This window comes from Lygodium microphyllum, chromosome 5 (genome assembly GCF_053477565.2).
Source record: "Lygodium microphyllum isolate KBCC chromosome 5, Lygodium_microphyllum_v1.1.10, whole genome shotgun sequence".
Classification (NCBI taxonomy): domain Eukaryota; kingdom Viridiplantae; phylum Streptophyta; class Polypodiopsida; order Schizaeales; family Lygodiaceae; genus Lygodium; species Lygodium microphyllum.
In genome coordinates this window covers 2,917,818-2,930,588 of record NC_141139.1, presented here as the reverse complement: position 1 = coordinate 2,930,588, position 12,771 = coordinate 2,917,818, and the positions used below count along the sequence as shown (strand labels likewise).

General features: G+C 40.9%; 1 protein-coding gene across 1 annotated transcript in view; it reads right to left on the bottom strand.

The window, feature by feature from the left end:
* Positions 1-12,771, bottom strand: part of LOC148035446 (Putative N-acetyl-gamma-glutamyl-phosphate reductase) — a 132,782-nt gene that overhangs the window by 30,489 nt on the left and 89,522 nt on the right. The window contains exons 3-5 of the mRNA XM_087677402.1: positions 928-1,014; positions 654-704; positions 487-558 (exon numbers count right to left, since the gene is read on the bottom strand). Coding sequence (XP_087533528.1) covers positions 487-558; positions 654-704; positions 928-1,014 — 210 coding nt within the window. The remainder of the gene's footprint in view (positions 1-486; positions 559-653; positions 705-927; positions 1,015-12,771) is intronic.

Sequence of the window (12,771 nt, the reverse complement as noted above, 5' to 3'; positions counted from 1 at the left end):
TAGTAACAGAATGCACCAAAACAAGTGATTGGAAAGGACAGGGACAAGTGACTGATCTGAACTGGGATTTACAGCGGCAACACAATGATCAGAGGGAGAAAAGGGAACAGAGAAAGAAGGAGAAGAAACAGCAAAGAAGAAAGAGGGAGTCCATCAAAGGAAAGCCAGGTTCACTGTAGTCTTCAGCCACGATTCTGAGTCAGCCCATCACAACTGCCTCCAGTTGCTGGCAGTCCAATGAGAGCAGGCAATAGCGATGAAGACTGGGTAATCTCCAGCCTTGACAGGGTCAGTCCAGCCTAGCAAAACAACCGATTAGCCACCTTCACAACCTTCATGCTCCTCACACACACACACCACACACGCAGTAGATGTACAACACATAACGCGCACGGATGCGCATACAAATGAGTGAGTTCACACAAACAAGATAAAAAGTAAGCAGGGTAGACCATTATTACTGAAACTTGTTGCCTTTTGCCTTACCTGCAGTTCAACAGCTCCATGTGGTCTGTTGTACCATTCTTCATACTCCTTCACATTGTGTAGTCGAAAATCCTTTAAACATCAACAATGTCCTTAAATGCCAGTAAATGTCAAATGATCTACAAAAGATTCAAAAGTAAATAGCAACATGGAAAAGGTCCACATACAGCAGAAAGATCCACAACTTTCATGTCTTCAGGAAGACTTGAGATTATTTCCTGGGAAATGACAAAATGCATTAGTAGAAAGATGGACCATAAACTAGCATATAAGATATTTCAGCAAAAGTTTATAAGTGAAGTGTGTCTTCAGCTAATGAAGCCAATGAGCATAACCTGTGACAAAATTTTACAATGCCACCAATGGAGCTTTCTGCATAATGCTGCTCTAAGTAAAGTATCAACATGTGGATGGCAAATAAAGCCTCCACCAATCAATTACCTGTGTTGTGCCGTGTGGAAGGCAGCAAAAAATAGCATCGACCTCAGAGAAATCTGCATCTCCGACAGCTATCATATTTGGAAGATCCTGAATGGCATGACATATAAAATCAAATAAAGGGATTGGCAACCATTCTTGTGACTGTTCTTTCACTCATCAGCAACAACTTCAACTGTTCTTTCATTCATCAGTAACAACCCCATTCTGGAAAACAATACTGCAGAATTCCGTCTGGATTTCTTATTCTTGTTTGTGTTTGATTCCCAGATTATAGCAAGTATATATGACATGTTTCCTTGGATGAGGAAAAGAAGAAAATTCTTTAGCTGGAAAGCGTACAAAGCCCAAAAGTTGCACGCCAATGAATGGGAATTCAACACAAAGGAACCTAGACATAAAAATTGGAGTGATCAATTTTTTTACTCCTTTTCTCCGTGTAGCACCTATATCTAAAGGGCTTATTTCTCAGCTCGTTCTTAACAATTATGTGGACCTCTGCATTGCCAGTTTTAGCACAAATATGGATACCTAATTTTTAGTTATGTCACATGCACCCACTGACACTTGGCCATATGTACATGTTTAGAAAAGTGAAGATCCGACAGGTCTAGGTAGACAAGACATGGTTAGACACTATAAAACACAATCAAAATCTCTCGCAGATGGTAGTGGTGACTAATTAAATTCTTTTGGTGATTGTCAAGGTCCATCACCTCTTACTCAGCCTTCTCCAAACCATGCATTGAGCAAGTGAAGCATCTTATCCAGAACTTTAGCTAGTGAAGATGGGATGGCCTCCTAACTAGAGCAAAGGTAGCATACGATTTATTATACAAGTGAGATTTAGAGGTGTGCTTGGGATCATTCATGACTCGCCAAAGTAAAGCTTTGCTTCTCAAGCTAACAATCATCCTAATAGAAAGAAGGGTAAACAGCATGAAGGAGAATCAAGAATGAGGAAAGCAAGAATGATGAATGATGCAAGCTATCAATGTAGGCCATCTCATGGGCTATGCGTTGATACCCTTAGATCCATGATCCAAGCTCCCTAGGCATGCAAATTCTCATTAAATGCAATTGTTGCTCCTAGTGTCCTAGACACCAAGTGACACTAGGGTTTAAGCCATTTAGAGTTTCATTTTACTATAAAAAGACACTTTGTGCATCCTTAGCACTTAAGTGTGGCATTTTCATCGTGATCGCCTTGAGTGTTGTACTCTCTCTCATTCATTAATACATCGCCTCTCATCTATGATCAAGTATTTTTATGCATCAATTAATTATTTCATTCTCTACAAGTAATGGCACAATTTCTTCACACCCAGGCCAACAAAGGTATCGAAGTCACCTACCTCTATCACCTACACTAGCGGCCATCTTCTTTATAGCCATTGCCATTGAGCACCACTGCTCGGCCAGTGCCTACAAGCCATTGCCACTATGCCGACTTAGTCTTCTTGGCGATTGCACCCTATGCAGCCATCTTCACCCTTGCTTCTAATCACCTCGGGTCACTTCGCCACTTGAATCCAACCACCCCGTAGCTATATACTTCTATCCGTACAATCATGCTAGTTGCAAATCTGCACCACCCTTACTACTGCTACCCTAGTCACGTTCAACTACTACCTTCTTATCAAAGAACTGTTGTGTGGATTGCTTCTCTATCATGAGCAGGCTGTTAGTTTCCTGATCATGTTCATTTGATGCCTTGTTAGCAAACAACTACTATCTGGGCTGGATGTTTATCATGAGAAAACTACTATTTTGAACATCAAACTCGCCTCCCAATCATAGAGCGAAACAACCTCACCCCCAAGCTTGGGAGCTAGCAACACTCTGGGTCACAACCACATCCCAAGAGCTAGCATCCCATACCACGAGCCCAAACCATCTAGTTGTGTGGACACATTGGTCTATGAGTGAAAAGTCCAAGCATAGTGATGTCACTAGAATGAGAAATGAACTTAATGGTTTAATTAAACTTCATGAGATTTTTAATTAAAATGAACTCTAATTCTGGTATCCCTAGCTTTCAGCATGGTGACCATTGCACCAACAGTGAAGAATTTGACATTGGGGCATATAGTGGACAAGTGTATGGTTCATGTGGTACATGGACAAGGCTAAAGGATCAAGGTGTAACATGAAACTTTCATTAAATTGAAAGTTTGCACCTTAGAATTAAGTTACATTGAAAGTTTTGCCCAACAAGTAGCTCACTTAGGACACTTACGTTATTAAGTAGGTCCCGAGTTAAAGTTTTATCCAATGAGCAGCTTACTTATAATTAAAGACTAAGTCATTAATTAACCCTTAATAAAAAAATTTGATATAATTAAGGAGTAATTGGTTACTCATTTGGAATGCTTATCTTGGCTATTTGGGATTGCTTCTTTCATTTGAAAAAACCCAAGTTTGAAGATAACCATCTTTTCTTTCTTGCTACAAAAAATTGTAGATTTCAGCCATAAAATGAGCTTACAGCTTAGATGGAGTGTGGAGAACATCCAATGTTTCTCTTCTTGGCATAAGGATTCCATTGGGCAACCTCGTAACTCCATTCCACAACAAGGTATGCTACTATTTTTTAGCTAAATATCGGAAAAACAAGTTATGACAACACTAGGGCTGAGATCCTTTCTTCTTCTCTTCGAGATCTCAAGCTTAGTGCACTTGTTCGGTAATTTTTTCACGAAAAAAGTGATATTCTCACAATTTCATCGCAAGAAACCCCCCTTGTTTGTGAGAGGAACCACATGGGAACTATATTAGAGAGTTATGTCAACAAATGCTCTGTGAAATTGAGTTCAATTGCTCGTTTTCTTTTTTAGGGTTTGGCAAGATCAAGTGTTTATTCACAGTTTTGAACACTCTACAGTTGGTTGGAGACAAGCGGTGAAGGTATCAAGGCCATCGTACACCCGTGGATTAGTTATATCGTCACAAGAAATCATTGAAATACAACCATTTGTAACCAATTTTAAGCATACTTCAATAATCTAAAGAAATACCGAAAGGAGCGCCAAGCTTTAGGGTCAACAAGTATCAATGTGTGGTGTACAAGCACTCTAGCTCTAGTTCTGTGTGGAGTTTCTTGTTGAATTTATTATTTTGCTAAAATGTGATTTACTACCGTTTGGGCTTCCAAAGGCCAGTTTCATGGTTCCGTTGCCAGAACATCACCAACTTTCTGAAGGACGTGAGCTTATGGTCATCTGAGGAGCAAACACGTGTATTTTGGTTTTCTATAATTCAATTACAGCAAGGTTTATACTCACTTAAAAGTGTGTACAACAAGGGACAAACATATTGATTAATATAGATTTTGACAAAGCATATGACATGATTAGCTCAAGATTTATTTTGGAGCCTATGAATGAAATGGGCTTTGGCAGACTTTTTACCAAAGCCTCCATAGTGGTTCAAGTCAATGGGATTACTTCTGAGCCATTTGTAATCAAGAGGTCAGTGAGATAGGACTGCCTCATCACCCCACTAATATTTGCCATTATGGATCCCTTGATCCAAAATTTGAAACTAAGATTGCAACAAGGAATCATCAAGGACCTTTTAATAAGTGAGGATCACTTTTTTATCATGCAATTTAAGTTATTAGTGATTCAATTGAAGCTAGAAGGTTAAGAGACAAAAATAAAGCACACATTGATTTGTGGCTAAATAGAGGGTTATATCTAGCGGACCCATTAATAGGTCAATGACCTGGATTTTGAACACTTTATGATACAATTATATTTATTGGAGATGGAAAATTTGGATTGTTGAGACACTATAATCATTTGCATTCTCATCATAAAAACCAAGTTCATAACATGAGGCTAATGATTTATCACAGTCACTATTCATGGGAGGAAAAAGTAAAAGATGTCACACAACAGTGGTAGTAAAAGTAAGGAACGGGCTTAAAAATGTGTACAGCAAGGGGCAAACAGTAAAAGATGTCACACAACAGTGGTAGTAAAAGTAAGGAACAGGAATTCCCTCTTGAAAGGCACTCAACACATGGTTTTGAGTCTCCAAATACTGAAAATGCTTTAGGACAGTGAGCAGCAACAAGTGTGATCGGTGAGCATACAGCTCAACCACATGTAATTCCACAAGTCCAAGGTGCTCAGGAAGCAAATGCAATGTTTATGGCACAATTAGCAAGTGCTCTATGAACTTGCAATAGTTAATTCAGCAACCTCAATTTGCTGAATTTATGCAATCAGTTCCTAATGTTAAAGGGAAAAAAGTTGCTTCACATTCTAAACTGCCAAGGCTCATGAGCAAACTTTTCAGCCAAAGGTATTGCATACACCAGCACTTGTAATGCCAAATGTGCAAGGAACTCCAATTCAGTAACATGATCATCCATTAGGGAATATTGTGCAGCATATTCCTCATGGACAACAAATAATTCCTCCATTGTCCATGCATCCAAGTTCTTTTGGGGGTGGATCAGTGTTTTAGGCTATGGATGCCACTGCACCCACCAATGTTGACATGCAAAATGTAGCTGGTTTTCAGCCACCTATGTTAGGTGTTCACACAAACTATCATGGGGAAATGCAGCCCCAAATGCACACTAACATGTATAGTAACATTGGTATGCAGCCAGCAATGCAAACTGAAATGTTTGGTCCCTTGGAAAGCACTACTAGGCATATAGCAAAAGCAAATGCAGCAATGGCATCACCGGGACCACCATTTTTGCAGCAACCCATATATGATAACTTAACTTCTTTTGGTAAAGTTAAAAACTACAAAGAAGGTGGGGCAGCAGTCAAATTTGAAAACATTAATGGTATGCAGGATTGACTCAAGGCTTTGACCTTCATTCAACAATCTAATGCAACCTACTCTGGGGGCAATTTTCCTGAGCCTTCAACAGTGCACAAGGCAACCACTTTTGTAAAAGGAAATGCACTTTAGTGGTGGACAACCCTTTTCATGCAAGGCAAGGCACCAGCAACTTGGGTGCAATTCAAACAAGTTTCTCTTCTCACTCACAAACACTTTTGAAGTGGATGTGACAACAGCATGGCACAACTTGGATGCAATTCATTGCGCTGATTTGAAAGAGTACACAAATAAATTCTCGGCAGCTTTGTTGTCAATTAGCTCTTTTCATGAGGTCATGATGGTTGAGCAAATAGAAACCTACCGTCGCCGTTTACTAAAACCAACCTTCCTTCCATGGATGGGTGGTAATTCCCTCATTACAAATTATTACAATAGCAACATTTCTTACAAAATTGAGAAATGCAAATTAACTCACAATCTTGGACAATTGACACCCCGTTGGTCCCAAAACTAGCACCCCTTTCGATATTTCTTTAACTTAATTGAAAAAGAAGTTGATGTACAATGGGATTTTTTCAATCCCTTTCAATATTCCAACTTCCCTTCCTATCCAAAATGACCAGCAAGTCTTCAATCTGATTTGCCCCTTGATTCAAGCAATCAATTGGCCTTCACCGGCTTTGATTGATTTGCTGGTCCCTCCACTTAAATTTGACTGAAAACACGTTCAGCCTTGTTAAATCCAAGTCTTGGAGCTTCCAATTTTTTGGCACGTTTCTCGAGGCTGCTACTAAACCCTAATTTTTGTTGCAAATTAGGATTTACAGTAGAGAAATCTGAAATTTCTTAACCTCTAGTGATCTCAAAACTATAATCCTCGGAGCAAGGCTATATAAAGGCTCGCAAATGAGAGAGAATGTTGAGGAGAGAGAAAATTCAGACTTTCTTCATTAAAAACTGAAAAAAATCAGTCATTACTGCTGCTGCCTTATCTAAACAGCCCGTAAATGTTGTGCGTACTGTTGGGAACCCTCTCCCTGCTGTCGCCTACAATAAATGCTACCGCCAATAGCCCAAATGTTGTTCGCCTGCAGTTTGGGGTGTTGAGCTAAAAATGCATTAGCTTTACTTAAACAGCTCCAAAACATACTTAATTAATTAAGAAACCTTGTTTATTCAAAACAAAAGCGATCCTAGAGAGTTTCTATGTCCCATAAGTGTAAACCCACTTGGGAGGGCCCAAACTTACTATAAATACATATGTGGCCCTCCATTCAGCCCACAATCTCATTTTTGCAGATTTCAGGTGCTTCAGCTTGCTGCCCAGACCCCGTTCGCAGAGGACATCTCAACCGAAGCTGTCCATTGCTGTCTCCATTAGTTCGCGCGTGATTTCCAGCCCTCCTCACGCAGTTTGGAGTTGATTCTAGTCAGGCGATTGCTATTCCTACGTAGACCTACTGCCATACAATTTGCCACATCATCACAGCCCTAAATTTGCTTCCTACAAGCTGTCGCCCAACTATCCTACTTGTCGACTCGCAGTTTTCTCTCTCCTGTAAACTGTTTTGCCTACGTTTTTAGTTTTTCTCTCTCCTGCAGGTTCTCTTGCCTGCATTTTTAGTCTTTCTCTCTCTTGCAGGCTGTCCTGCGTTTTTAGTCTTTCTCTCTCCTGCAGGCTATCTTACCTGCATTTTTAGTCTTTCTCTCACTTGTTGCCTACGTTTTTAGTTTTTCTCTCTCTTGAAGGCTGACATGCCTGCATTTTTAGTCTTTCTCTCACCTGCTGCCTGCGTTTTTAGTCTCTCTCTCTCCTCACTATTGTCTGCATCAAATCTAGCTTCTCACTGCTGCATTTACTAGTGTTCGACATACAGAGGCTGCCTTGCTACGATTCCAGATCTGTTCAAAGTACGACACACTCTCCAGCTCATTATCCTTGCCCTGATCCTTGAGATACAAGCGTTTGAGGTTCAGTATTCATTCACTGCATAGTGTGTTTGCTACATGAGCATCGTATATTCAATAGTCATATCACTTCATTCATTCACTGTATTCATTGTCTCTAAGTTACCCTAACTCGAACAGTGTTCTTTTATCAGTCTGTGCTTTGTCGTACAGTTTCTGTTTATGTTTCTATATTAGGGCATTTCTTTACATAGCATCAGAACTTGGTACTCTCTGAGAAACCTAGGCCTTTACTCTGAAAGCTCTACACAAGAAGCAAAAACAACAATAGGTTCAAATGACTTCAAACACAATAACATCGAATCAGTCTCCAGAACCAATGATGCTGAGAACCGAGCGAGAGTGGGCCGATCAGCTTGCTCCACAAAGTTCCAACATGGTAGAAGACACCTCTGATTACATGGAAGAAAAGCTAGGCAGGCTCATCTCTGAGGAATACAAACTGATCATAGCTTATAGATGAAAGAAGATCGAGGAGCTCAAAGATCGAAGGATTGCCCTTCAAGAAAAGCTTCTAAATGAAGGTATGCATGAATTTCTCTCGTCAAATGTTGTGCGTAAATATGAGTATGTTCCTTTCTTTCATCCTCTTCCATCCACTCCGGTGTAAGGTACTTTAGATTCGTCTTTTGTTCCTTCTTTTTTTGCCTGGGGAATCACAATAAACATCCCAAACTCTCAAACCTAGGTGGCAGATGTACCTAAAAAGAATAGGTATTGTCAACATTGTCAAAAGGCTAGTCATTTTGATGTAATGAATGTCGATTAAAGGCCAAAGGCACAGCAGCAAAACCTAAATCACAGACCCTCGCCCCTCAGTCGAGCAACCCCAACAGGGAAGACAAGGTGATGGCAAGGGGTAGTTTAAAGATCAAACTCATACTGCCACCGCTCAGCCATATCAATGGGCTTGACAACATTCTCAACTCCAGAGGGCTTGTCTGACTGGTCTGTAGAGGCCCACATCGTCTCCATAGAGACATCAGATGCGAGTCTCGTCCACATCTGTGAGTTGCCTCTCGATGAGGTTACTGCAGAAGCCCAATCGTCACAGTCGAGAACTTCAACTCCTGTTTGGATTGTGGACAATGGACCTACACATCATATGACTTCTATAGCGGACATTTTCCGTTCTCGAGCCCTTGCAGCAGGACGAGTCCGCGTAGGAAACAACTCCTCAGCTCAAGGTGTATCAGTTTTGCCACTGACAAGGGTCCTGATCTGTCTTCACTCGACAATATATATCATGTCCCTCAACTTGGGGTGAACTTGTTATTTGTTCAGCAGCTTTGCCGGTTGGGACGAGCAGTCTTCTTTACAGCAACCACAGTCGAGGTCCTTAACTCTTACATTGGTTTAGTGATTGCTCGCGGTGAGGCACAGTCTAATGGTCTATACCACATGACATATTTTCTAACCAAGCCGACACTTGAGGGCTCCATGTTCCATAGCTTCCAGGCCTTAGCCACATCTCGGGAACCTACAAACAATGAGCACCTTTGGCATTTTCGCTTAGGGTATCTTGGTAATGACTCTCTTTATGAGTTGTCACATCGTAAGCTAATTAAGAGTCTTCCACGCCTGAAGCTAGCTCGAGATGTCTGTAAAGCATGTCAGCTCGAGAAGCAGCACCGTACCCCATTCCCTCAGCAAACCTTACATCGTGCTGAGACACCTCTTAAATTGATTCATATTAATCTTTGTGGGCCGACATCCATTGCCACCTTGAACGGCACGTTGTACTTTTTTTTAATAGTGGATGATCATTCCAGATACATATGGGTGTACTTTCTCAAGCATGAGTCAGATGCTTTCACATATTTTTCTACTTGGGAGCTGCTGGTTCATAACCAGACTGGTCGTCGTGTCAGTTGCATGAGTGATACCAATGGTGATTCATCTCCTATAAGTTTTCCGATTTTCTACACAAGCATGGCATCTCCTACCAGCTCACCTCTACCACCTCCCCTTCTTAGAATGGAGTCATAGAGCATAGGAACCGGGCAGTCATGGAAATGGCATGCTCTATGTTGTCCACAGCAGAGCTCCCTGAGCACCTTTGGGTCGAGGCTGTTAACACTTCAATGTACATCCTCAACCGGTGCCCGACTGCGGCTATTCCTCAAACGACTCCGTATGAGACATTTTTTGGCTCTCGGCCCACTTCCAAGTCTTCGGGTGTCGTGCGTACACACACACGCCTAATGACAAGATAGAAAAGCTCACTCCCCGAGCTCATCTCCTTATTTTTGTGGAATATTCCTCTGAAGCGAAAGCCTATCGTTTGTTTGACCCTCAGACAAAACAAGGTGATCGTTAGGCGGGATGTCGTCGTTTGATAAGAGGGATATCATGCAATCCTGTACACAGGACTCCAATTTGATTCCTTCTTCCACATCATCAGAGATCGTGCCTACTGAGCCTAGTCTACTTCCCGCTCCTCACATTTCCGCAAATTCTTCCACTCCTAGGCCCCCCTCCTCGAAACACATTGCCTGACTGGTACTAGCAAACCTTGCGGGATTCGGGGATCCTACCACTAGATTCCACTCCAGAGGGGCCTAGAAGATCTGCTTGGCTTACTCCTCAAGCATCATTTGCGTCGTTGTTTACAGCTGATTATATAGCGCATTTTGAGCTAGATACATGGCAAGAGGCTCTTCAGCACCCTCACTGGCGAGAGGCCATGGAGAAGGAGTTAGAGAGTATTGACCGAAATGAGACTTGGACATTGGTGGATCGTCAGAGCCACAAGAAAGTCATCGGGACAAAGTGGATTTTTAGGACCAAGCTAAAAGCTTATGAAACTTTAGACAAATACAAGACTTGCCTTGTCGTACAAGGGTTTCGACAGAAGTATGGCATTGATTATAAAGAGGCATTCGCCCCTACAATGCAGTTGAGTTCCTTTCGGTTGCTACTCACACTAGCCGCTCACCACGGTTGGCCGATACATCAGATGGATGTCAAGAGTACCTTCCTAAACGGTTTCTTGGAGGAGGAGGTCTATGTGGAGCATCCACCGGGCTTTTCTTCACGAAACCCTAGGAATAAGGTATTCCGCTTACATAAAGCTCTTTATGGGCTGAAGCAAGCGCCACAATCTTGGTTCCATAGGATGGATGAGTTCTTGAAGACTCACGAATATCATTCTACCCCTTATGACCTGAACTTATATATTCGATCTACGAGCAGAGGGGGTTAGCTATATCCTGCTATACGTTGATGACTTACTCATCACAGGCTCAGATTCTGCTATCATAGCGGCATAGTTTCCATGCGTTTCGGAAATGAGAGTTTCAGAAACTGGAAGAAACGGAGTTTTGGAGTTTCGGCCATTTGAAATTTTGGTGGAAACGGTGTTTCGGAGAAACCAATAAATTATGATTAAATATACATATATATACACATACTAAGTATACTAGAGACTAGAGTCACTGGTGACTGAACAATCTTAACATTTAGCACAATAATCCAATTTCCAAGACCCATGATTTAAATTTCACAAATCACATTGCGCAGCAATTTCACATAGTTATCAATTTGGCAAGCTACAAATCACAAGATTGAAGAAATCTTAAATCACCCAAAATAACTTACAATATTTTGAAATAACAGTGTAATATACTAACATCATAAAATCTGTCATCCAAGAATCATGATCAGAACTTAAAAGTTAAAAATCAAGTTCATCATTCATGAGACTCATCACTCGTCAGTCATGATAATACGAGTAGTCACCGGTGACCAGTGACAGATCATAGTACTAAGTAGATATATGATACATCAAGATTCATCATTCATCATTCAAATTTCAAAAGAATGTAACCTAGATTCTAGAATCTAGATACATCTAACAACAACAAAAACCAATTTAAAGACTCAAGAGTCAAGACTACAAGCTATAGCAATGATCATACGATATATCATGTGAGTTGTGACATGTCTCAAGAGTCAAATATCAAAGTAAATAATAGATCTATGAGATCTCAAAGAACTAATAACTTCAAACTTCAAACGACGGCCACTGGCCAGCCATGGGAAAAAACATAAGCAATTGACAACTGTCAGCAATACTCAGCATCAACAATAAAATCAAGGCTCAAGGCTCAAGGCTCAAGCATTTGTAGCAACATCATCTAAGTCAACAGAGGTGTTGTCATCCTGATCCTTCTCTGGCTCATCGCTATCCACATCAGCTGATGAGCTAGAACTATCAGAAGCCCCTGAATCTGCTAGAGCAACTGAAGTGCTAGCTCCATCTATGGCTCTCTAGCATTGTGAAGCAGTCTTGCTGCGCGTGGTACGGCTCAGGGCTATCATCTCCTGATAGAGCATGGTATATATGTCCAACTTCTCTGGAGTGATGTCTGGAACAAACCTCACCTTCTCTATGTCGATCTTGTCAATATTTACCTGTGTTTATTAAAAAAGTTATCTTTAGATTCTAGAATTGGCATTCAAGAGTCAAACTTCAAAGACCATAAGCTATTAGCAAAATATAAATATAATCACCTGCGCACGCTCGGGATGAATATCGTTTTTCTCAAGCAGTTGGAGGTTGCAATGGCAAAAGACCAACCTCTCTAACTAAGCAATGGTAAGTTTATTCATTTTCTTTGTATGGAAAAGGGCCTAAGTCCTCCAATTTCTCTCACAAGGGCCTGAGCTATATTCTTGTGAGAGAACCCGTATAGCAATGTGTTTCTATAAATCATCATTCAAATAGAAACACAAACAAAGCCATAAGAATCTAAGATTCAACTTTCAAGAATCAAACTATGCAGTGAATGCCAGTGATAATAAATTACAAAAATGTGATTATGTATAATTATTAAAAGAAATCTTGGGGTTGCAAATTACCAATGTGGGCGGACAATTTCCATACTTTTCCCACCATGAGACAGGCTGAAGTTGAGTCTCTCTCAATTTCGCATTCTCTCTACCAAAATGCAAGCTCTCATTGCAAAATGTCAAAAGATCATCCTCAATCCTTTGAAGCATTGACACATCTCCATCTGTCACCTTTGTCATATACTCCATGCATCATCTCGCCAAAGAGGATGCAAG